Source organism: Mus musculus, chromosome 7, assembly GCF_000001635.26.
Source record: "Mus musculus strain C57BL/6J chromosome 7, GRCm38.p6 C57BL/6J".
Taxonomy (NCBI): domain Eukaryota; kingdom Metazoa; phylum Chordata; class Mammalia; order Rodentia; family Muridae; genus Mus; species Mus musculus.
Genome location: NC_000073.6, coordinates 28,399,412 through 28,426,175, shown reverse-complemented (window position 1 = coordinate 28,426,175; position 26,764 = coordinate 28,399,412). Strand labels below are relative to the sequence as shown.

General features: G+C 47.8%; 1 protein-coding gene across 1 annotated transcript in view; it reads left to right on the top strand.

The window, feature by feature from the left end:
• Positions 1–26,654, top strand: part of Samd4b (sterile alpha motif domain containing 4B) — a 36,670-nt gene extending 10,016 nt beyond the window's left edge. The window contains exons 2-13 of the mRNA NM_175021.3: positions 2,339–2,740; positions 11,834–12,304; positions 18,001–18,240; positions 18,598–18,707; positions 18,859–18,945; positions 19,489–19,807; positions 20,137–20,222; positions 20,569–20,687; positions 22,114–22,312; positions 22,433–22,556; positions 24,269–24,352; positions 24,559–26,654. Of these exons, the coding sequence (NP_778186.2) occupies positions 2,545–2,740; positions 11,834–12,304; positions 18,001–18,240; positions 18,598–18,707; positions 18,859–18,945; positions 19,489–19,807; positions 20,137–20,222; positions 20,569–20,687; positions 22,114–22,312; positions 22,433–22,556; positions 24,269–24,352; positions 24,559–24,587 (2,064 nt within the window). The 5' untranslated portion in view covers positions 2,339–2,544 and the 3' untranslated portion in view covers positions 24,588–26,654. The remainder of the gene's footprint in view (positions 1–2,338; positions 2,741–11,833; positions 12,305–18,000; positions 18,241–18,597; positions 18,708–18,858; positions 18,946–19,488; positions 19,808–20,136; positions 20,223–20,568; positions 20,688–22,113; positions 22,313–22,432; positions 22,557–24,268; positions 24,353–24,558) is intronic.
• The last annotated feature ends 110 nt before the right edge of the window (positions 26,655–26,764 follow it).

The window sequence follows — 26,764 nt, the reverse complement described above, 5'->3', positions numbered from 1 at the left end:
TTTTTTAAAGATTTTATTTATTCATTATATGTAAGTACACTGTAGCTATCTTCAGACACTCCAGAAGAGGGCGTCAGATCTTGTTACGGATGGTTGTGAGCCACCATGTGGTTGCTGGGATTTGAACTCTGGACCTTCACAAGAGCAGTCGGGTGCTCTTACCCACTGAGCCATCTCACCAGCCCACAAACAAACGTTTTTTAAATTACATTTTACTGTGTGGGTGTGGATGGGTGGGTGGGTGGTATGTGTAAGCACATGTGCCATGGTGTGTATGTATGTGGAGGTCAGAAAGACGTCTTGGAGTTGTTTCTATCATGTTGGTTCTGGGAATCAAACTCAGGTCTTTGGGTTTAACTAAGGGATGGTTTTCCATTGTTTGGTCTTATGGGTTGATTTGTAGAAACCCCCAGTTCCACTGCAGACCATTAGAACCTGCTCCACCTGTGTCCTCCCTACCAGTTATGTCCCTTGCACATCTGGGTGGCTTGAAGATACAGACCACAGAGGGCCCGGGGAGGAATTGTTAGTTGGCTTCTGGCCTATTTCCAGTTTTCAAGGACCACAGCCACAATGTTTTGGGGTTTTGTTGTTCTGTGTTGTAGTTCACAGTTGCTGTTTTAATGTGAATTAGTTTCCAACATTTAAAAATAGGGAATTTTATTTTCAAAGCCAGATTTTCCCTTCTAGTTTAAAAAAAAAATCTGAAGAATTAATACAAATCTGTTCCCACGTGGCAACAGTTGATTAGAGTGGAATAGTATATTCTGCCTTTAAACAGGCCTTGTACTATGCAACTCAGTGTAGTCCCCAGTGGCCAGCTCTGTTGAAAGCCTAGCTTGGTGAGCACCACATTTGAGACCTCATGTTGTCCCAGGGCTTTGATGGAAGAAGCTGGATTGATGTTTAGTCAGCATCTTATGGGTGATATGATGTTGTTGCTTAGGAAAAGTAACAACATAGTAAAGGAATTAATGGGTGGAAATATGCACCATTTTTGCCTGATAATTTGGTCATCTTTTTGCTGTAAATCTTTTGGTATATCAAACCTCACATCATAAACGGTCCCCTGAAATAGTAACATGGTCTGATATCACATGAGCTGTCACCCAGTGGCGGAACCACTCCCACTCCCACCCACCCTCTGCTTAAGGGACTTCTTACCTCCTCACGTGGTGACCTGCTTCATCCTTGGACAGCTCCATTATATACAAGTCTCTTTTTTTTTTTTGGTTTTGGTTTTGGTTTTGGTTTTTGGAAACAGGGTTTCTCTGTGTAGCCTTGGCTGTCCTGGAACTCACTCTGTAGACCAGGCTGACCTCAAACTCAGAAATCTGCCTGCCTCTGCCTCCCAAGTGCTGGGATTAAAGGCGTGCGCCAACCACGCCCAGCAGTGTCTTTGCTTTTTAATCTGCCTATTCCTTTTAAGTTGGCACTCTTTTGGCTCTTTGATCACAATCTGGTCTCCTGAAAAATCAAGGGGACTTCTACCTCAGAGTTTTAGGACAGAAGCTGACTTCAAGGACTGAAGAGAAAGGCTGGGAGGGCTTTACCTCACAGTAGAGAGGTAGAGTCTTAGAGCTCAGAGACGAACCTCTTCCAGAGCAGCAGAGCTGGGTTGAAGGGCATGAGATCTCTATGGTGGTGGTCTTTAAACAAGACTATCCATGTTCGTGTCCTGGGCTCTTATTGTCAACATCTGCTGTCTGCATACCTAGCATTTCTACTGGGGTCACTGCTCCACCCTCTACTCTCAAGCCAGAATTGTGGGGTTTAGTTTGAAGCAGTTAAGGAACTCTGAGGTTCTTTTCTGCTATTGAACAATCACTGTCCAGCTCTAAGAGGAGGCAGCATGAGACTAGCAAGGGCAGGGATTCTCTTCCAGGTCATATGTCTGCTTTGTCACTTTGAGCCAAACCTTCCTTCATTCAGGTCTTTTCCCAGATGTACATCATCTCTTCCTTCCTGTTTCTGAACACCATTTTGACCTAATCTTTGATCTGAACCCACCTCCTTTGGTGCTGTGCAGTCTGTGCATGAGGGAATTCTTTTCCTTTGTCTCTGAGGATCTGGTCTTGGGTGCCAGTCATACCTGCTTCCTAAATCCACAGTTGGAGAGGAGCTGGTTCAGTGTCTGAAGGTCAGGGCCTGAAGGGGTGCCAGTCCTGCCTGTTCCCTGGGTCCTCAGTTGGAGAGGAGCTGGTTCAATATCTGCTGCTGGCTTTTCCCAGAAACTTAGAACAAACTCCATAAAATGTGAACAGGGCCCCATCTAGTAGTTTATCCATGACAATTTTAACCCCTACACCCCCTCTGATCCCTTTGCTTTCTTTTCCAGGAGCCTGGAGAGGTGTGGCTGGACCAAGACCTCCCCTGATGTAAGCAGGCTCCCTCCTCCCCCCACCACCCGTTGCCACCACGCCAGGGGACATCCTCAAGCCCTGGCCCTTAGGGGAGAGGTAACAGGAGCCCAGAGCCGAGACCATGTGACGGCGCTGGCCCTTGCCACCGCCGTCCCCCAACCCTGGCCCCAGGCCTGGCACCATGATGTTCCGAGACCAAGTGGGCATCCTCGCTAGCTGGTTCAAGGGCTGGAATGAGTGTGAACAGACAGTGGCCCTGCTGTCCCTTCTGAAGCGGGTCACCCGTACCCAAGCCCGCTTTCTGCAGCTCTGCCTGGAGCACTCGCTGGCGGACTGCAATGATATCCACCTGCTGGAGTCAGAGGCCAACAGTGCTGGTGAGTCTCTGCCGCTAGATATGGGAGTACAGTAGGGAGAGTAAGAGCAGGTGCCAGGTGCCACAGAGGCCAACCAACATCGGAGCTGAGAAACATGTTCTGTGCTTCTCTGGTCTCCTGGGGGTGTGTTGTTGTCAGCTGTCCTCAGGTGTGGAATGGGGACTCCCAGAAGGAGGGCACTATAAACTGGAAACTGCCCACATAGAGGAAGGATGTTAGCTAGCTTGTTTTAGCTACTGAAAGGAACAGGCAAGTAAATCATGAAATGAGTCACTCAGCTAGGAGAGGATCTCAGAAGTCTTCCATAACCCATAGGGTTGGAGGTTTTACTTTCAAAAGTAGGTTGGTCTCAGGCCACAAACAGCTTCAAGAGAGTTTTTAATGTAGATGTATGCCAGTTCTTTAAGTACCCAGTAGAAGGCACTCTGTCCCCTGAAGCTAACATTGGGATAGGTGAGCCAGACATCCTTAGAACCTGTCCTTAGAGTCTAAGAACAGTCAGTCCAAAGAACTGTCTCAAAGGCTCCTGCTAAAAAGCATAGGAGCTTCTGGGCCTTGACACAGTTAGCTGGGTGATCTCAGTTACACAGGTAGGAGGTGGCAGTTAGAAAAGCAGGAGAGTTGGGAATAACCAAAAGCTAGCTGAGAAGGGGACCGAGGGACTCCTTGAAGAGTCACCTCTGTTCTTTCTGTCTTTATCTTCATAACAGCAGTTTTCATAACTTCGCTCTTGAAGTCAAATGCCCTTTAACTTGGGTCAGGTCCTTTGGTGGCTCTTGAGTCACATTGCCTAGACTGAAGTAACAGTTGTTAGTTGCAATAATTATGCCTCAGTTTCCTCATCTTTAAAGTAAAGATGATAGTTCTACCTATGTTTAGGGTACTTATGAGGAGCCAGTGAGTTCATGTAGGTGGAGTTCTTCGCATAATGCCTGAGAAGCAGCAATGCCTGGGTACTCAGTGACAGTCACTGTTTCTATTGTCAGTCATACTTAGCACTCCTCAAAACGACCTTACAAGATTAGTGCTGTTAGATCCCTGTTTTACAGGTGAGGGCTCTATCATGGGTTTCCAAGATTGGGAATTTGGGGAGCCACAGAGCTACTTGGCCTCTGTTATTTCATCTAGGCCCTCATTTCTTACTGAATTGGATGTAAAAGCTGCAAAAGTATCGCATACAACAGAAGATAGTTACATATATTAGGAGTCACGTAGGCCTGATGTAAGGCAGATCAGAATCAGGTAGAGCACAGCTTAGCTACAGTAGACTCAGAGTTCAGCCATCTTCCACTCTTGCCAACCTCCCCACCAAAGAAAAGGCTCCCCTGCTCTGGAACCCAAGGATGGAGGTCTGTTTAGTGAGTAACTGCCCACACTGAAGAGGTGGGGCAGTTCTTCCTTGGGACAAGCCAGTGTTTTACACAGCTTCATCATATTCCTTACTACCATGTCCTGAGCCTTATCTGTTTTATCAGGTCAGCCATGTGCTTTCACTGTTAATTTATTAGAGCACTTTCAGTTTTTGCATTTGTTTTCAAAACTTCCAAAAAAAATTGCTATAGAAGGTTAAATGTGGGGTCTTCTTTCCTGATCTTATGTGTTATGAGATGATCTGTGCAATATGAGTGCACACATTTTCTATGAGCTTTGTCATTTTATTGGTTTTGGGTTGTTTATTTTTTGAGACAAGGTCCCATTTTTGCGCCCCTGCCTGGCCTACAACTCTCCATATAGACCAGACTGTCTTCAAATTTAAGAGATCCACCTGCCTCTGCTTCTTCCTGAGTACTGGGATAAAAGGTGTGCACTCCCACACTTGGCCTTAGATTTTTACATTTTTTGAGACAGGATCTCAGCCTACAGTCTATGCTGGCCTCAAACTTGCAATGCAGTGACTTATGCCTCTTAAGTCTGAGGTTACAGGCATGCGCAGTCTGTTGCTGTCTAACGCTCACAGCACTTGTAAGGGAAGCCTGTTTTATGGATGGGGAAGCTGAGTGACTTGCTCTGAGTCACAGACTAGGCTAGAACAGTGGGTCTCAACCTTCCTAATGCTGCAGCACTTTAATGTAGTTCCTCATGTTATGGTGGCCCCCAACCATAAAATCATTTCATTGCTGCTTCAGAACTGTAATTTTGCTATTATGAATCATAAAATAAGTATCTGATATACAGGATATCTGATACTCAATCCCCAAAGGGGTCGTGACCCAAAGGTTGAAAACTGCTGGGCTAGAGAGTAGGGAATCAACTTTTACTTGGGAGTAATTGACCACTAGCTCTGTCTACCACCTGGTTGGTCCATTTGGTTTTGCTCCTCCAAGCTGTAGTAGAGATGCTTTAAGCAGCTCTAGGATGAATCTCTAAATAGCTCTGGAGCTCCTAGTGTGAAGGTATGTTATTCTAAAGTTTTTGTTCTTACCACATTGTCTGTGAACGTTATGCTATACAAAACAGTGGAGGCCCTTTCCAAACAGTTACATCAGCATATTGGGGAGGGCTCAGCTAGTACTGGAGGACTACTGTTTAGGAATTGCATGATAGTGAATATATGAGCCAAGATCTTACATCTCTGTCATGTTTTGAGAAGTTTTCTATGAAGCTGATGGGTAGAGAGGCAAGGAAAACAGATGAGAGAAGAGAGGGAGACCTTGGCATAACCCATATTGAGCACGAAGGATGTCTGTCGGGGTTACAGCAAAGCATCACTTTCAGGAAAGTACTCATGGATAAAGTCTGTGGGGCCCTTAAATACTTCCTAATGGATGTGACTTTAAGTCTAAAGAGGTGGTATCTCCTGTCACTTCCACCTTTAGGTAGACTTGCCCAGTAATCCGCTTGTTCCTGCCTCTTGGAACTGGTACATGGCCCTTGGGAAAAGCTGTCTCTCCTGATATTTTATTTCTTTCTGCTCATTATGGTTCTTCATTCCTTTGTGTTTCCCACTCATGTATTATCATAATCTCAGGGTCAGAACAACTTAAAATACAGATTCCGAATCTTCACACCCCCACCCCCACCCCAGACCCAATAATAAGTGAGAATCCTGAAGGGATGGGCCCAGAGAGGGGTCCAGATTCTTATAAAGACCAAGCACTGTGACTCATGTCCTTCAGGTCCATCTCCTGTCTTAGAGTGGTAGGCACATTGATCAAAGCAACTTGGGGAAGGAAGAGCTTATTCATCTAAAGCTTACAGTCCATTCTGAAGGGACATCAAAGCAGGAACTCCATACAGGCACCTGGAGGTAGGAACTGAAGCACATATCACAGAGGAACACTGCTTACTGGTTCTTCATAGCTTGCTCTACCTGCTTTCTTAATACCACTCAGGATCACCTGCCCATAGTGGTCTGGGCCCACCCACAGATAATTAATCAAGAAAAATGTCTCACAGGGTTGCCTATAGGCCAATCTTCTGGAAGCCTCAATTGAAGTTCCTCTTCTTAGGAAAATTCTAAATTGTGGTAGGTTGACAAAAATAACCAACCAGGACAGAGAGGCCTAGAGTTCCCAGTTGTCATCAGCCCTACTTATCCTAGTTCTCTGCTGTTTGGAGCTCCAACAGCAGTCTTGGGCTGCTGAATGTGTCTTGAATCATAAGGGTGTTCCCATGGGCTGGTAGCTGGAGATTGGGTCTGGGCAGCTAAGATCTCTTCTTCCTCATCCTCTTCCTGGTCTGCAGTTCTTGCATTTCTTCTTACATCTAGTCCTCTGAGTCAGTCTCCATATCTAGCAGATTTAAGCCTCTCCCTCTCTGGCTCCCTGAATTTGGGTGGGAAAACAGGGGTCAGAAGGGGCCATGGTGAGTGAGTCACCAGAACTCATCCTCTGATACCCCCACCCTTCCCTTTCAGGCTCTACTGACATAGTTCATCAAACAAAAATGTGAACGCGTGTCTGTGTGAGCTGGGTGAGGCAGAGAAGAGTATGTCTGAAGCCAAGCCCCAGCCCCTCTGATTAGTGCCAGAGAGGCCAACATGATTGTTACAACACTAAACATATAAAAATGGGCTTCCTCTATGTCTCAAAGATACATTTGGCTCCCTATGATTTGCCAGGACCAAGGGTCATGACCTACTTTGCTTGGGTTACCTGTCCAGTTCCATCCCATGGCCATCATGCTAAGGAGGGCACTCACACAATCTACTTTACCTTCTCTGTGTCCTCAGAGTCCAAATTTGCATCTCTGACAGGAGCAACTGCTGGCATTCTTGCATTGCTTGGTTCCCCAAACCCAGTCCACCCACTTCCAGCATTTTATCACTACAAAATATGCCTCTAACTTAAGAGCAGACATGTGTCTGGTTTTGGTAAATAGTTGCAAAAATGTCCCCAACCCTGTGGGAACTCTTAAGGGGAGTCCCAGTTGTGCTGTGCTAAGTGAGCCACGGGTTAATAGCCTCAAGAAAGATTTCCACCCAGGGACAGTGGAGGTTTGTGTTCATGTGCTGAGCACTTGCTCATGCCAGGTGCTTTGCACCCTTGTTGTCTACAACCCTGTAACTTTACAGCCATTGTTGCATAAAGAAATGACCAAGATTCAGTGAATTTAAAGAACTGGTCCATGGTTACAGTATACTGAGTCGTGGAGACAGAGGCAGAATTAATTTGTTTGTTTGTTTATTAAACCCAGGCAGGTTTTTCCTTTTGAACTTGCAGAATATACTCTGCTAGAACTTAAGGCAGGATAACTGAATGTTTGGAATCCCAGAGAGGGCACATTACACACGTAGACACCACTACCTACCAACAGACCGTCTGGGTCAATCGTCCAGGTATTCATTGGGCCCCTGCTGTGCCTAACTCTGGGCCAGAGTTTTCTGATCTGGGCAGGAAACTAGAAGTTCCATCCCCACCCGTCATCTGCATCCCCAGCTGGGCTCACCCCAAGAGGCCTGAGGCTATGCACATTCCTTGGACTCATTCCAGTGCTCATTGACGCTTCCCAGTCCTGGGAGGCTCGCCCTTCCTACCACCACCACTCAGACACATGAGCACACATTTCCTCAGGGTCAGCCTTCATCGGTTCAGAATTACTCTCTCCTTTCTGGGCAATAGAACAAGGTCCTCCTTTGAGCCCAACCCTTGAGGCTGTTCTGTCGCGTCCCCTGGCAGTACCAGAGGAGAAGCTGCATCCCATAGCCCTGGGGTCCTGGCAGTACTCTGGGGGTGGGGGAGGTTTAGACAAGGCTTCTCTGTGTCTTAGATGCCTCTGGCTACACTGTAATGCCTAAACAACAGCAATTGAGAAGTCTGGGTAGGGATGCAGGAGCAAGGAGAAAAAGACCCATCACTGAGCCACATCTTGCACATTAACTACATGCAGACCGTTAATCCTTCACAGACACCCTTACCTAAATCTGAGCAGCCCACATCTCAGCAACCCTGTGCTTCTTGTACAGACAGCTGGAATACAAGGCCTTTGACTTTGTCCTTAATATTACTTGCTGTATTTCTCATCAAGAATGAAAGGTTGGAACTAAGTCCAAAAAAGAAAGATATCAAAGTGTTATGTGACTCCATGCCAGTTGGAGGTAGAAGGATAGGCTAGAAAAGGCTTCCTGACTTAAGGAAGAACTTGTCCCACTTCAGAATTTTAATTTTATTTTAAATTTTAAATATTGTGATGGTTGGAGAAAGAACTTTGTGGACACTGAGAGCTGGTTCAGATAAAGATAGATGGGAGAGGCATTTTCCTGGCTTTAAGTGGCAGGTATAATGTAAGAGGAGTCAAGACTGAAAGCATTGGCACTGGAAGATGGAAAGTTACAGTGAAGGCTGGAGGAATGACTCAGTAACCACTGACTGCTTTTCCAGAGGCCCAGGCCCATTCCCAGCACCCACATGTTGGCTCACAATTGTCTAACTCCAGTACCTGGGGATCTGACACCCTCTTCTGGCCTCCACAGGCATTGCATGCACATGAAACACCAACACACATGCAGAAAGACACCTAAAATAAAATGGAGAAAGTTTCTTCCAGGACATGCAACTTAGATTTCATGTTTGTCACTTGCAGTCCTGTCACTTCACCTTCCCAGGTCTTACTTGTGTGTAGAAATAATAAAATGGTTAAGCTAAGGGTGGACAGCACATACATGCACTCAGTGTCAGCCATCATTGTTGTCCTTGTGAGGAGTGCTTGCAGTACTGCTAGTTCTGTTACTCTTGGGCTGGTGCTGTGGTCATAAAGTGAGTGGATGGCTTTGAATGGATGAATTTCCTGTCACTTTAACAGGGGCTCTCCAAGAAAACAGAGAGCAGAGACTTGCAGGCCAGACCCCAGGAGTTCTGAGTTGTGTGATTCACTCCAAGAGCTACAGATTTAAGTAGAATTAGAAACTAATGTGAATTCCAGACTACAGAATTAAGACAAAAGGTACAGAGGAGTAATTTGCAAGTATCTGTGTGTCCATTCTGCGTTGTGGCTACAGGCACATGACGTTTTCTTTTTTCTCTTATTTTGAATGTGAGGCCTCATACACATTAGATGTGTGCTCTTTACCACTGAGCTGGATCCCCAGTGCATGCTCTCTCTTCTCATCCTTCTCCCTCCCTCCCTCTCTTTTCTTTTGAGATATGCTTTTGCTAAGGCTGCTCTTGAACTTACCCTGTATCTCCTGCAGACCTTGAACTTGATGATAGGCTTGCACCATCTTGCCTGGCTGTATCTAGATTTTTGAGGTCTAATCCCATTCTGTTTCCTAGGCTGACTGGTTGGCCTGTACCTTTAGAATCTTTGTATATTGCTGAAAAGGAAGAAACCATAAAAAAATACACTGACCACAATACTAATAACAAAAAGTAAAAAACTATTTCCAGAGGACTGACCTTAAACTGAGCCTCACTTAGTTCCTAACAGCTACACTGTAGGGAGGATTCTGAGTTTCCTTGATGGAGCAGAGCTGGAGCTTAGTGCAGGAGGGCACGGTACTTAGGGAGCTGAGGAGAGGGAATCAGAGCCTGCGGCCAGACTGAGCTACCTAGTGAGACCCTGTCTCAGAAAAGAAAAAAAAAAAAAAAAAAACCAATTTGGAGCTTACCGCTCTTGTAAGAGCACGTCTGCTAAAATTGGAACCATATAGAGGAGATGGTACTCAGATTTATCAAGTATTTCATATTGATTTTGTGTGTCATGTTAAAATAACCAAACTGGACTGGCAGATGATTCATTTGGTAAAGGCCCTTGCAGGTGAGCCTGACATCTTAAGTTGGATTTTTGGGACCGATATAGTGTGAGGAGAATATTGACTCTTACAGGTTGTGACCTCCATGAGACACAGACATGGACACACATGGACATAAACAACCATAATTGGCCTGTTGGTTAAGGCTTGAAAGAGCAGCTAGTTAGTATACTGAGGCAAGAGGACCACCACTTCATTGCCTCTCTGGATTACAGAATGAGTTCAAGGCTAGCCTGGGCCACTTTTAGTGAAGCCCTATCTTAAAGTACAAAGTAAAAAGAAGGCTTAGAGTATATATAACTCAGTGGTAGACTGTTTCTTGAACAACACATTCTAGGCCTCAGGCTCAGTCCACAGTTCTAGGAGTGGAAAGAAAGACAGAATTAATATTTATTATTTGGCTAGGAAAAAAAGGTGATTACAGGGGCTGGAGAGATGGCTCAGAGGTTAAGAGCACTGACTACTCTTCCATAGGTCCTGAGTTCAAATCCCAGCAACCACATGGTGGTTCACAACCACCTGTAATGAGATCTGATGCCCTCTTCTGGTGTGTCTGAAGACAGCTAAGCTACATTGTACTTATATATAATAAATAAATCTTTATTTTAAAAAAGTGATTACAGCTGAACCCTTGAATCAGTCTCACTGTGGGAGCTTGAATGAATACAGTGTAGTTGAGGCCCAAGGAAGATGGGATGGTCCATTCGTGCTGAATCAGTATCTGATGATGCGGGTGTTGGGAGGAGTGGCATAGAAATGAAGTTGCTATGTACTGTGAGTTCTTGAATTTGGGTCTGGTTGCAGGCTGCCATAGTAAACCTCTGGTCAGAAACTTAAGTGTGGTTTGGAAAGATAAAGCCACCTATATGGACAGAACAGATTAGAGGAGGTCGCTTGGAGGCAGAGAAACCAGTTTTAAAAATTGCAGCAACCATTTATAGCGTTTTTGATTCTAGGCCATAATCCATTATTTTTAGCTTTTCCTCATTCATTCATTCATTCATTCATTCGCTCATTTTTACTCATTCATTCATGGTTGAAAGCCATAGCAATATAGAGGTTAGAAGACAATTTATAGGGAGCTGGTTTTTGGCAGAGTATACCTCCCAGAAATCAGATTCAGCTTGTTAGACTCAGGAACAAGTGCCTTTCTTACCCAATGGGCCATCTCACCAGCCCCACTTGACTTTTCTTATTGGCTCATTAGTCTCAAGCCAGCACTGTGAATCAGGTACTATAATTTCCTCTCAAGTTTTACAGGTAGAGAGTATTTTGGGAGAAGGTTTAAGGCTACCTTATGCTACATAGCAGGAATCTGCCTCCAAAAGCAAACAAAGAAATCAGTGCTCAATGAGATCTAAAGTGACTTACCTAAGGTCTAACTGGTGATGACGCTATATCATCTTATGCCAGAGAACAAACTTGCATTCCAGCACCTTCTCCATTTAGACAAGAGGCTGTATTGATGGTGGTGGTAGGCAGGTAGATACAGCAAAGAAACGGGCCTTCATGTTGTGAGAGGACTTCCACATGACTGCCTGGACTGGAGGTCACTACAGGTGTTTGAGGACAGGGATGATAGAACTAGCAAGAATGACTTTAGAAGTGGGAACATGTAGCTGAGCGTGGTGGCACACGCCTTTAATCCCAGCACTCATTTCTGAGTTTGAGGCCAGCCTGGTCTACAGAGTGAGTTCCAGGATAGCCAGGTCTATACAGAGAAACCCTGTCTCAGGAAAAAAAAAAAAAGTGGGAGCATGTGCTTGGTCTCAGCTCTGTGAGGGACATGGTCAAGGGTAATAAATGGGAAAGGTAGAGGCTAGAGTCGAGGGAGAGACCATGGGCTTTGGGGTTTTGATAGTGTCCACTCACACTCCTGATGTTTTCTTTTATTCCCACTGTAGCCATCGTCAGCCAGTGGCAACAGGAGTCCAAAGAGAAGGTGGTGTCCCTCCTGCTGTCCCATCTGCCCCTGCTCCAGCCAGGCAACACGGAGGCCAAGTCCGAGTACATGAGACTGCTGCAGAAAGTGCTGGCCTACTCCATCGAGAGCAATGCCTTCATTGAGGAGAGCCGCCAACTCCTCTCCTATGCCCTCATCCACCCAGCCACCACACTGGAGGACCGCAATGCGCTAGCCCTCTGGCTGAGCCACCTGGAAGAGCGGCTAGCTAGTGGTTTCCGCACCCGGCCAGAGCCCTCCTACCATTCACGCCAGGGCTCAGATGAATGGGGTGGACCTGCAGAGCTGGCCCCTGGAGAGGCAGGGCCAGGCTGGCAGGACAAGCCACCCAGGGAAAATGGACACGTACCCTTCCACCCATCCAGCTCTGTGCCGCCGGCCATCAACAGTATTGGGAGCAATGCAAACACAGGTGGGGGACATCTTCCTAGGTGCCATATCTATTTGAAAATAAACTGGGCTGTCTTCTCTTGCTCTGTGCTTGGCAAGTCCCATCACACCTCTTGGCCTCAACTTTATGTCCGAGGCAGTGCAGAGATTGTGAACTGACCTTCTTAGAGCTAAATCTAACCTGTAGTTGTATCTTAGGAACTCATATTTGAGTGAATTTGTTTGTTTGTTTGTTTGTTTAATTTTTTTCAGGACAGGGTTTCTCTGTATAGCCCTGGCTATCCTGGAACTCACTCTCTAGATTGGGCTGACCTCAAACTCAGAGATCCACCTGCTTCAGCCTCCTGAGTGCTGGGATTAAAGCTGTGCACCACCATGCCCAGCTTCCTTTTTAATTTTTATTTTATGTATATGGATGTTTTTCTTCTAGGTATGTCAGTTTATTATTTGTTTGATTGTTGCCCTTGGAGGCCAGATGAGGGTATCAGATCACGTGGAACTGGAGTTAATGATATGGACAGTTGTGAGCTGCTATGAGGCTGCACAAATTAAACCCAGGTCCTCTGATTTCATCGTAGCCAGTGCTCTTAACCACTGAGCCATCTCTTTTGCTCTTGATTTGTTCCTAAATAAATTTAGTATACAAAGTTTTAAAAACTGAATTTCTAGTTTCTCTTGAAAAGTCCAGGTATCTGAAGCTTCACAGCCTATAATATTCCTAGTGGCAGCCTGAAGGAAAGCTTAGTTGCCACGCCTGTACACGAGGTGCCATAACCCTCTTAACATTTTTTTAAAGTGTGGTTGGATAGTCTGCGAGCATATCTGTACACTTGCATGCATTGCCCACGGGGGCCAGAAGAGGGTGTTGAATCCCCTGGAACAATAGTAGCAGATAGGCCAGGTGTGGTAGTAGAAGCAGCCAGATCTCTGCACTGGAGGGCAGCCTGGTCTACAGAATAGGTTCCAGGACAGCCAGGGCTTCACAGAGAAACCCTGACTGGGGGGGTAGGGGTGGCAGATGGTTGTGAACTACCATGTGGGGTCTGGGAATTGAACCCTAATTTTCTGCAAGAGCAACAAAGGCTCTTAACCACTGAAGTATCTGTCCACACTTCCTGTCAACATTTATGATACCTGACTGGCTGCTGAGGACCCATGACAGGAATGGATACCATACCTGAGTTCTCTTTAGCTCTCTCAGGATTTTTGTCTCTGGTCTTATGTTCCAGCATGAGAAATATATCTGTAAATTTGATACTGCAGAGCATCAGCTGTTATATCTGAGCATTAGGGCCAAGTGCTTTCAGCAGCACTGTTACAGATACAGTCTCAGTTAAGCCTCCTAGACCATTAGGCCCATTTCACAGATGAGGACTTAGAACTCAATGAACTGAAACCACATAGTTGAGATCTCACATAGAATAAATAGTGGAACTGGCAAAGTTCTGGCCCTGAGCAGTCTGGGCCAGAGTTACCTCTGACTAGTGCTGCCCTGACCAGCTAAGCCCAGAGGTTGGGTGAAATAGGAGCTGGTATTGAGGTGCCTTTTTGAAACGTTAGCTGAGATGAGCAGTGTAAGACACAGTGAATAGCATGACCTGATTGAAGGTGAATGCTCAAAATTTAGCCTTAGGTAGTCAGCCCCTTTCAGCAGGCTATGGTTAAAGTAGGCCAGGGAAGATAGGGCATTTCCAGAGAACTCTAGCAACCCTAATTACCTTGGATTTGTTTTCTGGTTTTGGAATACCATACTTCTATACTGGCTTTGGAAGCTATATTAATAATGGTTATTATGACTGGGAAATATTGAGCATTTTGCTCGGAGCTAGTCTGAGGACTTCAGAGCTGTAAACTCTAAAACTTGGCTTAGTCTTAGAAGTCATCTGCCCAAGATGATGTCAGAATTCAATCCAGGCAATATGGCTCTGGATCTCAGAGCCTGAACACGTATACTGCACTGCCTCTGTGCTCCCTGGCTCAGAACTCTTTTGTTTTTGCTTTCCCTTTTGGCAACACTTGGGGTAGAACTCAGAATTGTGGCCATATTAGACAAGGCTGTACCGCTGAGCTGTAACCTTGGCACTCCAGTAGCTTTGAAGGACCAAAGCTTTCAGTGTTGGATAGGGTTCTGGAGCAAAAGAGAAAAGAAAGGACCATGCCATGTAGAGGGCACAGCATGATTGAAAGGCATGGTGGTGTCCAGTAGAGGGTCAGTGGGTAGCAAACAGGTCTATAAATTGTGCGAGTGATCATATTAGTGCATGCTAGGCTAACTTGCAACCAGTGAGGACTGCATATGGACAAAGAGACAGGCTCCTATCCAAGAGCACTGATTTTAGAGGTAGTAGAATTAGGATTTGAACTCACAACTTAGGGGCACAATTTAGGGCTTTGAAGGATAAAATGAAACATTTGGATATCAGACAGTTGCAGGAAGCAGGAAACAATTAAAATATTTTTGAGTGGGAAGAAAGATTAGCCTGGGAGGGCAGGCAGGGTGAGTTTGGTGTACTGCCAAGGACAGAGCAGGATTTCTTGGAGAGTACAAGGCCATGGATCTGCAGCCGACATTCCTGTTTTTATAATCCTCAGTCAGTGGCCAGCCTCCACCCCAGCACAGGCCAAGCAGGGTTCCTCAGGAACTGCATGGTCATTCTAGTTGGGGTAATTTCCTGTCCTCTCAGCCTCACCAGCCCACTCCTTGGCTAAGAAGGTAGAACAGAGGTGGCCAAGCACACCAAGATAGGCACAAAGGCCTGTATTGATGGTTTTCCAACCTCGGGGCCCAGAGTGCTGTCTTCTTCCAAGAGGCCCCAAATGGGGCAGAAGCCAGAGTCCACAGTGTCTAGAAAGTTGGAAGGAGCCTTGAGTAGAGGACTCAACAGGCTCTTGGGTAATAGCAGAGCCTGACACTGGCTGTGTGCAGTGGGCCAGTCAGTATCCTCTCTTGGAGAACTTTCTGACTAGGAGCATCAATATTGTCACAGATAGTAATGGAAGGTGCTTCGGGGCTTGTGTCAGGGTGGCCTCCTGGGTAGGGTGTCACTGGGCACTGACAGGGACCTCAGCCTCACCATCAGAACAAGGCCTGTACTCTTTCTCTGGCTCTTCTCTCCTCCCTGTGGGAACTGGGGCAAAGGAATTCAGCTTCCTGGGCCTTGTCCTCACCTAACCAGGCTTTTTGGCTTTTTCTTTTTCTCTCTAGGCTACCACGGGGACTGCTGGATTCCCTGTGCTGAGCTCGCAGGCCCTGTTAGCACTCATTTGTTCTTTATGAAACTCAGTTGGAAGGCTTCTGTGTGATGTATACTGCCCTGAGCCTGAGGTGCAAAAGTGATTAGATTAGGCCCTGTTGCTGTTCTTCATAAACCCACAGACCAGTACAAGAGACTGGCCAGCACAGAGAGGAACGAGTGCCTAGCTTTCAGGGGCCAAAAGGAGGTGCTTGAGCAAGACCCAGAGGCAGAAGCTGAAAGGAATACTGAAGCAGTGATAGGTCAGGGAAAAGACAGTGGCAGCGTCTGGGTGTTTGCTGTCTTGCCTAGAGAACCAACTTGGAGCCCTTTGCTTATCTCAGAAATGGAGTGGACTATGAAATAGGGAAAAGGTTTTGACTTCATCCTGAGTTACAGGCCTCTTAGGGGGTCAGTTTGGATTCAGTCCAGGAAAAAATAGAGATGTGAGGTCTAGTCACAGACATGTTTATAAAAAGCAGTTCATTAGCTAAGAATGATGGTGTATACCTATCCCAACACTTGAAAGACTGAAGCAGGAGATCATGAATTTGAGGTCAACCTGGGCTGTATAGTAAGTGCCAGGCCACAATAGCAACACCCTATCTTAAGCTCCCTCTTCTCCTGAAAGTAACAAGGGACACTTTGTTGGCTTATTTGTAAGTGCTAAGGAAGCAGCTTCCTGGGCCATCCCCCTGCGGTTGTTGAGGATATGATAATGCAGTATGTAGGTCTCTGCTTTACAGCAGATCAAAGGGGGTTGGTTAACTAAGCAAGAGAATCTGGCTTGTGATTGGTGTTAACGGAAAGATAGGAGAGTAATTGGAATGGAGAATTTGAGTGCATTGACAGGATAGAAGACTTAATGTAGGCCTTAGGAGGTAACTGCCAGCTGCTAAGATTGCTGAGTTGAGAATGTGGGGCTGGGTTCAGTGGTAGAGTTTGTCTAGTATACAGGAAATCCTGGGTTCTTTGTGTCTTCAGTAACATAGAAAAGGGGATAAGAAGAAAGTAAAGAAATATAGTATAGGGGTCTGGACAGATGGCTCAGCAGTTAAGAGCACTGACTGCTCTTCCAGAGGTCCTAAGTTCAATTTCCAGCAACCACGTGGTGGCTCACAACCATCTGTAATGGGATCCAATGCTCTCTTCTGGTGTGTCTGAAGACAGCTACAGTGTACTCATATAGATAAAATAAATATTGTTTTAAAAGAAAGCAAATAAGAACTATAGTGCAGTGATACGTAAAGTGAAGCCTTTGTGTCTGGCTTTGAGTGGAATATTTCAGCAAAGCCTTTACTGTTTGGGTGAATGAGTAGAGGCTGAGAGATTGTTTTGAGACTGTTTGAACCTTGAAGAGATGTCTCCCTGAAAAGTCTGCACTTGGTACTACATGAGAGCTTGCAGCTGCACAAACCTTGGTGCTATACTCCTGGCAAACCCAGAATTCTTACTTTTGACTATGGATAGCCGTAATAAAAGATTTGTGTGGTTTGTCTGCTCTCGGGCAGCAAGGGCAAGGTAACTGGTGGTTGGAACCTTTCCCAGCCACAATTAGTTTTCTGTAATGATTGAGTAGAAATAACGAGTAAACTAGTCAGGGTGTCAGTCTTTTTTCCAAGAAGGCTAAATGCCTCTGTTCCTTTGGGAAAATGAAGGCTGAGCATCTTGGAGAGCTTCTCTCTCTACTGCGGCACCTATGACCAACATCAGCCACAACAGAGCAGGTGCCAAAGTCCTTTGGTGTGAACCAGGAGCAAGCATTTGGTGTTCAGAGAGCCAGAGTGGTCGCATGTATCTTTAATCCCAGCGCTTAAAAGACAGAAGCACAAGAATATTTTGAGAGGCCCTTTCTCAAAAGAGGAGTGGGGTGGTTTCAGTCAAATGAGGATGAGATGGTCTTGAGCCAAGGACTGGACTGTAGGAGATGAGAGATCAGAGTTAACTAGGGGCTAGGGCTTTCAGGTGTATAGAAGAGTTTGGATTTTGAAGGAAGCCACCAGGATCTAAAAACAGGCCGAATTTCCACATTTGAAGGTTGTTGTCTAGTTGAGTATGGTGGCACATGCCTGTAATTACAGCACACAAGAAGATCACTGGGTTTGAGGTCAACCTGGCAACAAAGTGAGAACCAGTCTCAAAAAACCCTACCTCTAAAAACAGCCAGCATGGCTGCTGTAATGCAAGGGGCTATAAGCAGCAAGAATGAAAGAATCTAGTTAGGCATGAAACTAATCCCAGCCACAGCTGCTGGGCTTGGATGAGTGTGAGTAAAAGGGTGGGGCACGTTCATAGGCCCCGGGCATCATGCTGGGAAGGTGGGTGTTCAGGCAGGAGGCTGAACAGTATCTGGTAGACAGCTCCCCTTGAAGTCCAGTCCCTTGGCTCTTTCCCCTTTGAGGATTATAAGATTGATCGGGCCATGGTCTTTTTTTTTATGCTCAGATACCCTATCCTGACCTCTTGCTTTTCCTTCTCTGGCCAGGTCTCCCCTGCCAAATCCACCCTAGCCCACTGAAGCGCTCCATGTCACTCATCCCTACGAGCCCACAGGCCCCTGGTGAGTGGCCGAGTCCAGAGGAGCTTGGGGCCCGGGCTGCTTTCACCACGCCCGACCACGCACCCCTCTCGCCACAGAGCAGTGTGGCCTCCTCTGGCAGTGAGCAGACGGAGGAGCAGGGCTCCAGCCGGAACACTTTCCAGGAGGATGGCAGCGGGATGAAAGGTGCATCCAGGGGACAATACTAGAAACCCTGCTCTGGGGCTTGGGCTAGGCCAGAAGGACAGAAAATTGCCTGTAGCTGCCACCTCAGGGAGGACACAGGTTTGAAAATAATAGATAACCTTCCCAGCCAGCCAGAGCTCAGATAATTGATAGATGAGATAAATCATGGATCCCATCCTGGCAGCTCAGTAGATCAATCGGGTATCCTGTTAGGGAAGGGTGTCTAAAATGGCAGCTTCTGACTCCAGCCCACTGTAGTTTCTAAGGCTACTGCTGGCTTATGCCTGACTTCTGCCCACAACCTCCCTCTGATCACCAGCATCCATTTCTTGACCTATCCTCCATCCTTTTCCATAGATGTGCCCTCATGGCTCAAGAGCCTCCGCTTGCACAAGTATGCTGCTCTGTTCTCACAGATGAGCTACGAAGAGATGATGACCCTCACTGAGCAGCACCTAGAGTCGCAGGTGAATCTGAGAGAGCACTGGGGAGGTGGTGGGCCAGCACAGTTGCCTGCTGTTCCTATCATCAAGCCTCTTCTATTTCTGCTCTCTGTTGGATTACCCCTATGTTCCTTACCTATTTTCTGCTTCCTGTCTCCTTCTGTCCTCATCACAGAATGTCACCAAAGGTGCCCGGCACAAGATAGCCCTGAGCATCCAAAAGCTGCGGGAGAGACAGAGCGTCCTCAAGTCCCTAGAGAAGGTGAGGCCCTGTGGTTTGGGCAAGTAGAAGGCTTTGGATCCATCTTGTTGGGAGCTGCAATCTGACCTCTGCTGGCCCCGGCCATGGGAAACTGGATTCTAGAGACCTTGAGCAAGTTGTATTCAAAGGGCTCACTTGCTGCTGCTGAGAGGCTCCCTCTCATGCTCTCCCTGTCTTCCCTCCCTGTCCTGGTTTGTGATTCCAGAATGTCTCCATCCGTTATCAGTAGACCTGAGTGGGTGAGTTCGTGGATGAGTTGCAGATGTGTAAGGGCTCCTTTCATTGACTTTTTTCTCCACTCAATCCTGAATCTGCTTCCATTTATCTTCCTTCTGTCTTTTCCTTGCTTCCTTCTTCTGGTTTTTCCTTCTCCTTAACTGTCTTAGTCTGATAGTCTGCTGCTTCTTTGGAGGAAAAAAGGAGTCTAACTGGCTGATGAGCCAGAGCTGCCCTCTTCTGGCCTCTGCTAGAACCTTGCGTAGGCGTCTCAGAGTCTCATCACCCTGGGGTCTGTGCCTGACCTAGCTATGTCCTCCCTTGTAGGATGTGCTGGAAGGTGGCAATCTGCGGAATGCTCTGCAGGAACTGCAGCAGATCATCATCACTCCTATCAAGGCCTACAGTGTCCTTCAGGCCACCCCTACTGCCAAGGATGAGGGTCGGGGGGAGCCGCTGCTGCCAGGTGCTGAGCCTCCCCTCACCCACCCTGGATCAGACAAGGGCACTGAGGCCAAGGACCCTCCAGCTGCAGAGAACTATCCTCCTCCACCAGCTCCAGCCCCCTCTGATAGCAGTGAGCCAGCCCCAGCTCCCGTCGCCGACGGAGACATCCCCAGCCAGTTTACACGGGTGATGGGCAAAGGTGAGAGTAGTGTCTAGCCCAGAATCCTGAGGCTGAATACCAGTTGAACCCAGGCACCGGGGATCAAGTCCAAGTTAGAGAAGGGAAGCATTGCTTCTTATTAAAGACCCTAGAGGTGAACCTCGTGAGTAGGTGAGATGTAGTATGAGTAGGTCTCTTCTAGCATGCCTGTCTGGGTGATGATACTAGCCATTGCCCTCTAAGCAAAGGAGCTGGGACTCATCTAGCCCATGTTTCTTGTTCCTCTACCCACCAGCTGGTATTGGGAAGGCTGCAATATGGCAGAGGGTATGTTAGAACTAAGCTCTGCGCTTTTCCATGTTCCTCAGTATGCACCCAGCTGCTGGTGTCCCGACCAGACGAGGAGAACATCACCAGTTACCTCCAGCTCATCGAAAAGTGCCTGACTCATGAGGTAGGACCTTTGCTAGGGCTCCCAAGAGGGAGCCCCCTCAGAGCTCAGCGGTGCCCCGGGGCATCCCATCCTTCCCAGTGCTGACTTCAGATGCTTAGCTTTTGTAGACACCTGTGGGGAGTGGCCACCTTCTACCTGCTCATCCCTGCTCTTGGTGCCAATATTTGTCCAAGTTTCCCAAGTCAACTCAAAAAGCACCCCTGCTGGGTCAGGGTTTCTTGCATCTTGCTCTTCTTGATGACAGGGAGAGACAACTACACTCAGTTACCATTATGTACCTGTCTCTCGAAGCTAACCTATAAATGTGGTCCTCTGTGTCCAGCATCCTCCTCTTCCCCCTTTCCAGGCTTTCACAGAGACACAGAAGAAGCGGTTGCTGTCCTGGAAGCAGCAAGTGCTGAAACTCCTCCGGACATTCCCTCGAAAAGCTGCACTGGACATGCAGAGCTACCGGCAGCAGAAGGGGTAGGTGGGCACCTCCCTAGGCAGATGGAGTTGGCATGTGGATGCCTAAAAGGATGATTGCTGTGTTCTGAAACAGGCCCCCTGCTGTACTTACCCAGATCATCAGTACAGAGTTTACAACTTAGAAAAGAAAAAAGGCCAGATGTAGTGGCACACACCTTTAATCCCAGCACTTGGGAAACAGAGGAACTTGGATCTCTGAGTTCGAGAACAGTAAGGGCTACACAGAGAAACCCTGTCTCAAAAAACACCAAAAAGAGAAAGGGAGGGAGAGAGAAAAAGGCTAATTGTGGTGTGGCACAGGACTTTAATCCTAACTCAAGAGGCAGAGGCAAGTAGATTTCTACAGTTTGCAGAATGAGGAGGTGGGAATTCATGGAAAGAGAGCTTGATTTGTGGAAAGGCACTGCCATTTCATTATCCTTGAGAAGAATTTAAGAGATGGGGTCCTTAAGAGGGAGAACAAGCCTTCAGTCAGAGAGGCTTCTTAAGGAAACTGCATCATGGTCATTGGCAGCCACAGTGGAGCTTTGAAGAGAGAGAAGAGGGAACTTTTGCTTTCAAATCTGGAGAACAAAGTGGGTAGCTTTATGCCACATGATCTAGCTTACATGCCATAGGGCATAGAAGTAAGTATTAGGTAGAACCATGACAGTGATCTGCAGCTGTTAGAAGGAGGGCCCGCAGGGTCACAGCACAATACTCTCTTCCAGCGTTTATTTATGTTATGTGTGGGTACACCCATGCCATGGTGCACATGTGAAGGTCAGAGGACAACTTTTAGAAGTCAGCTTTCTCCTTAAACCATCTGGATTCCAGGGGTCACACTCAGGTCATCAGTCTTGATGGCAAGCACCTTTACCTGCTGAGCCATCTTGTAGACCCACTGTATACTTTCCTGTCAGCTCTCTGTCCCGGAGAGAAAAAGATACAAGGAATGTTGCCTGACTGCTGGAATAGAGAGCAAAGAAAGGCAGCTAGAGAGTCTAATCCAACCATGAACAATACAAGTGTACAGAGAATTTGTCTACTGTGCATAAGGCCCTGGCTTCTATCTCCAGCACCACATAGATGCTAGGGTGACAAAAACCCAGCACATATCTGTCAAGTGGACCCTACTCCTGTACCTTTGTCTCCTTACCGGTATGTAGAGGGCTCTGAGGTCTCTTTTCACACCAGATAACACATTTCTTCATTGAAAAGTGACATTTGAAGAACTGCTTTGAAGGGTACAAAGAAACCTCACTCTGTTCCCCACCTCCACCTTGGGTCAGGAAGAAACTGAAATATAGGGTGCAAAGACGTGGTCAAGGGATCCTAGCTCAGAACAGATTGCTGTTTTGTCCTACCCACTGGAATTGTGGGAAGGACAGGAGATATGGACCTTCTACCTAAGCTAATAGCCTGTGCTCTGCTCTCTTGACAGCTGGGCATTTGGCTCCAACTCGCTCCCCATAGCTGGCTCTGTGGGGATGGGTGTTGCCCGGCGGACCCAGCGGCAGTTCCCAATGCCTCCTCGGGCATTACCACCTGGCAGGATGGGCCTCCTGAGCCCTTCAGGCATTGGGGGTGTCTCTCCTCGACATGCCCTTACCAGCCCCAGTCTTGGGGGTCAGGGCCGACAGGTGAGCCGGCTGCTATCCAGGTCCAGGTGTTTCTGGAGTTGAGGTGGCAGTACCTGGGATGTGTGTTTGGACCTGGGCCTCTCCTATTCACCCTGACACTTTCTCCCCCTGTTTATGTAGAACCTGTGGTTTGCCAATCCTGGAGGCAGCAACAGCATGCCCAGCCAGAGCCGCAGCTCTGTGCAGCGCACTCACTCGCTCCCAGTTCACTCGTCACCCCAGGCTATTCTCATGTTCCCTCCAGGTGAGGTGCCTTGCCTCTGTCCTCTGTCATTCAGCCTGGCCAACCTCCTTAGCTGACTTTTGTCTGCTCACCTGGATATCACATTCACTCTCCCCTACGGATTTGTAGCAGGTCTCACCAGGCTATGCACCATCCCCCATGTCCCTACATCTTTAGGGAGGCGTTTTCCTTGTATGTCCATTAAGTCTATCGGGCTCTCTCCCCTTCACTGACTATCTCAGCTCCCCCTCTGTTTGCATGTCTTTCCTTCCCTATGCCATGGTCTCAGTGTTGGTATTGTTCTGTCACTGTCTCTTTATAGGCTCACTTAAAACTCAGAAGGGTTTATAACCTGAGGGGTCAGTGAAGGTTTTGTGGAAGAGTTGTAACCTGTCAGCCCACCTGACAGTTGTGTTCTGTCAGAGGCTGGTGACCACTGGAACCAATGACTATACCTCTTAATGAGGTTTGGTAGTGAAAGTGGGCTCACTCCCCTCTGCCCACATCAGCCTGGAGGTCAGAGGCCAGGAGGGTTAGTGGCATGTAGAGATCAAAAATAAGGCAGCTCTGGGTCCCTGCTTGACTGGACAAGGTAGAGTGGTATCTGGCTGGTGTATTCCTGCATGCTTGGACTAGGTGTGACATCTGTGACTGGAAGCTGGCTTCAGTGAGTTGTTCTAGACACGTCTTAAATTTGGAGGTGACATAAATTCTTACAGTCAGAAACTTTGTAGTCAGTGGAGTTTGTGAATTGATGAAATACTGTAGGCTTCCATTTGTGATCTCAGAGATCTCCTGTCTGTTCATCTTAGAGTGAGGCTTAGCACACCATAGGGATATATATTGTGTAAATGGTGTCAGGTGAATGGGTGTGCCATAGGTGCAAAAGGTGGGAACTGTTCCAACCAGCCCATTAGGCAGCCTTCCTACACTTGTTGGGTGGAGCCCTCCCTGATACTCATTAGAAGGGTGCTCAAATGTGTTCTCGCCTCACCAGTTAGCACTCAACTATAAAGAGTATTCAAGTTCAAAGGTTGTTTTATAGAGAAACAGGTCTTCCTGGAACTGGGATGAAATGAGGCTTAAGATAGGAGCCAGACCCCAGGAGTACAGCTCAAAAGCTCAGATATCCTGAGATGAGGCAAAGTACTTAGCAGTGTGGTACCTGAGCTCTTGTGCAGGTGCTAAAGAGGTCTTTTGAGAAGTACTTTGAGGACAGACACCATAGCTGCTGTCCTGTTTTGTGCCACCTGTTGAGCCTGCTTGGATTGCATCCTGTCTGCGGGAACAAGTCCAAGTAGGCACAGGAAGGGCTTTAGCTTAGCTTTACACCAGGCATAGCGAATGGGCCATCAACCAGCAAGAAGCTGCCCAGTGTCTGCCCAGACTGCCCAAGGCAACTTGGAGTCCCTGTCCAAAATAGTCAAAGCTTGTGTGTGGCCCCCAAGAACTCCCCCTCGGCTTCACATCACTTCCTCTCTGGAAAGTCTGGCCTTTCTTGCATTACCCAACTCCTACCTACCTTGGCTGTCTCCCTGTCTACATTGTGACATCCCTAGGCCTGTGTTTGTCTCTTCTCAGCTATGTCTTCCACCCCCTTGTATGCATGCTTTCTGGGCTCTTTATCTCTTGGCTCCAACCCCATGCTAGCAATCTCTGTCTGCCGGCCCTTCCCTCTCTCCATTCTGGTTGGCCCTCCCCTCACCACCACCATTCTCTTCTCTCCCACTCAGACTGCCCGGTACCTGGGCCTGACCTGGAGATCAATCCTACCCTGGAGTCTCTGTGTCTGAGCATGACAGAACACGCCTTGGGTGGTGAGCATTTCCTCTTCCCCTGACCTAGCTCCCACCTACCCAGCATCTCCAGCTCTGAACACAGCAACTTGGAGCCATCCTGAGGGTCCCAAGGGGAGGCCAGACTCCAGGGAGGGCCTGCCTGGGATGACATGCTATGTGAGTGCCTTTGCTCAGGCCTCCCACCAGCTCCTGACCTTCCTCCCTTCCTCCCTTTCTTACCACAGATGGGACAGACAAAACCTCCACCATCTGACGGGACCCACAGCCCAGCGCACCCATAGGCTCCCTGGGCGGCGGGCGGGGGCCATCCCCCAACAGGCTTCTCCTCAGCAGCGAGAGGGTGGGCTGGCGCAGCTATACATTCTGATATTTTTCTACTCATCCTCTTAACTTTTGTTTAACATTGGCACACGCCTTGCTCACTCCCAGGCCCATTGAGGGATCTCAGCTGAGGCCAGGGACAGAGAGGGCAGCCAGAGGCAAGGACTGGCCAGACTGCCTGCCTTTTCCCTCCCAAATCCCCCACTAGCCCCATCCTACCCCTGCCTCCTTCAGACTGCTGACACCTGTCCTTCCCCAAGAGAGCAGACTTCCTCAGAGACAAACTGACAGTCACCTTGCGCAACCTGCCCTTCAGACACATGACAGTGGGGGAATGAGCAGTGTGGACAGCCTGCTCCACCAGTATGTCACTGGAAAAGAGCCCCTCTCCCTTACCTCCTACCTTTCATCATTCCTACCATTCCTGAAGACAGGCACCACCTTCCTCCTTTTTTTCTTACCCTGTTTATCAGAGGTTCTCTACAATTAATTTCTTAGGCCTATTTAAGATACATATTTATATAGTTCTTAACGGTTTTTCTCTGATCATTCCCTGTCATTTTTAGAATCCCTAGGCCTCTCTCTGAGCCAGGACAGTGGCAGGGGGGGCCTGAACTTTATGAGGAGAGGGCAGAGCCCCCTCCTGCAGACCCTCTTGCCCTTCCCCATCCCAGCCCCGGCTCCCAGATGCAGAGGTTGAAGGTGGGCAGCCCCAGGCCCTCAGTGAGGTCAGGAAGTCTGTTGCCTTAATGTCCCTTTCCCCCCACCAACATAACCCTTCTCTGTTCCCCAGGTCTGTGCAAGACTTGAGGGTAGGAACCAGGGAATGGGGGGTGTTGGGTTTTTGTTTTCTTGCCTACCCTCTCTGTCAAACTTTCCCACCCCCATTATGTCATGACCTCATGTAAGTGGAACACTATATCATAACCCAGAGGTGCAGCCCAGCCTGAGTCACATAAACCCTCTACTCCCTGTTCTTGATGAGGGCTGGTGCTGGGGCCCAGGTGGAGGGAGGGAATTTGGGATTCAGGCTGTGGGGAAGCCAGGGTCCCCTATTCCAAACTCCTCTTTCCCCTCAACCTACACCCTCATTGGGACATTCTCAAGCTTTTCACACGAAAAGGAAAAAAATGTTATTTTTAGATACATTTTATGAATAACTTTTGTTATGAATATGGCTGGTAACCATTGTGTATGTTATTAAAGATACAAAATGTTGGGAAAAAACAAAACCAAAAAAAAGAAAAAAGAAAAAAAAAGGAAAAAAGAAAGCCTTCCCTGCACTATCAGCCCATCCCCCCAGACCTTGCCCCTACCTCCTGGTCTGTGGACCTCCCCTGCTTTGAGCCCAGGGAGGGAGAAGAAGCCAGGGGGTAGAGTGGCCCTGGGGACCTGCCTGTGGTCCCCACCACCTCTCCCAGTGCCGGGCTGGGCGGGGTGTCAGGTGTATTTATGTACCTCTTGCACACTCATCAACCTATGCAAGTCCCCACCCCGGCCCTCCAGGTTTCTGTGCCTTTGATCATTCCCCCTCTTAACTCCCAGGCTTCTCCGGCCCCTCCCACTAACAGTGGGAAGTGGGGTGAAAGGCCACCTGTTTGGAATAAGCAGGGTGTCCCTCTCATGGGACCCTCGCCCCCACAAGCCGGTCCAGTCTTGTCTTGTTCACTTCCCATCAGGGTGACTGACCCTGCCTGGCACTGGAAGGTGATGAGGGATACCCTCCCCAAGAGGGAGGTGAGAGCTTCCCACCCATCTGACAGCAGAGTGCAGGACGCAGGCGGCCTCGCTCTGACAGGCAGGACCCTGACCCTCCCACCCCCATGCCCCTCCATGGTTTCACCCTACCCTACCCACTTCTGTCCCCAGCCCCACTGGCAGAATCAGCTTTGAGTAACTGTACATTTTTCTCGCTGTTGGAAAAGACTTATTTGTTGAAGTTTCGATTGTTAATGGTCTGGGCTTATTTTGGAAAACAAAAAAAACAAAAACAAAATAACCAAAAAGACTCTTCATTTTTCTTATGATGCATTTCCTGGGAATCCATGGGGACTTGATTTTGTACTTCTTGGGGGGGGGAAGGGGGGCGGCAGCGGCAAGATGATGTGA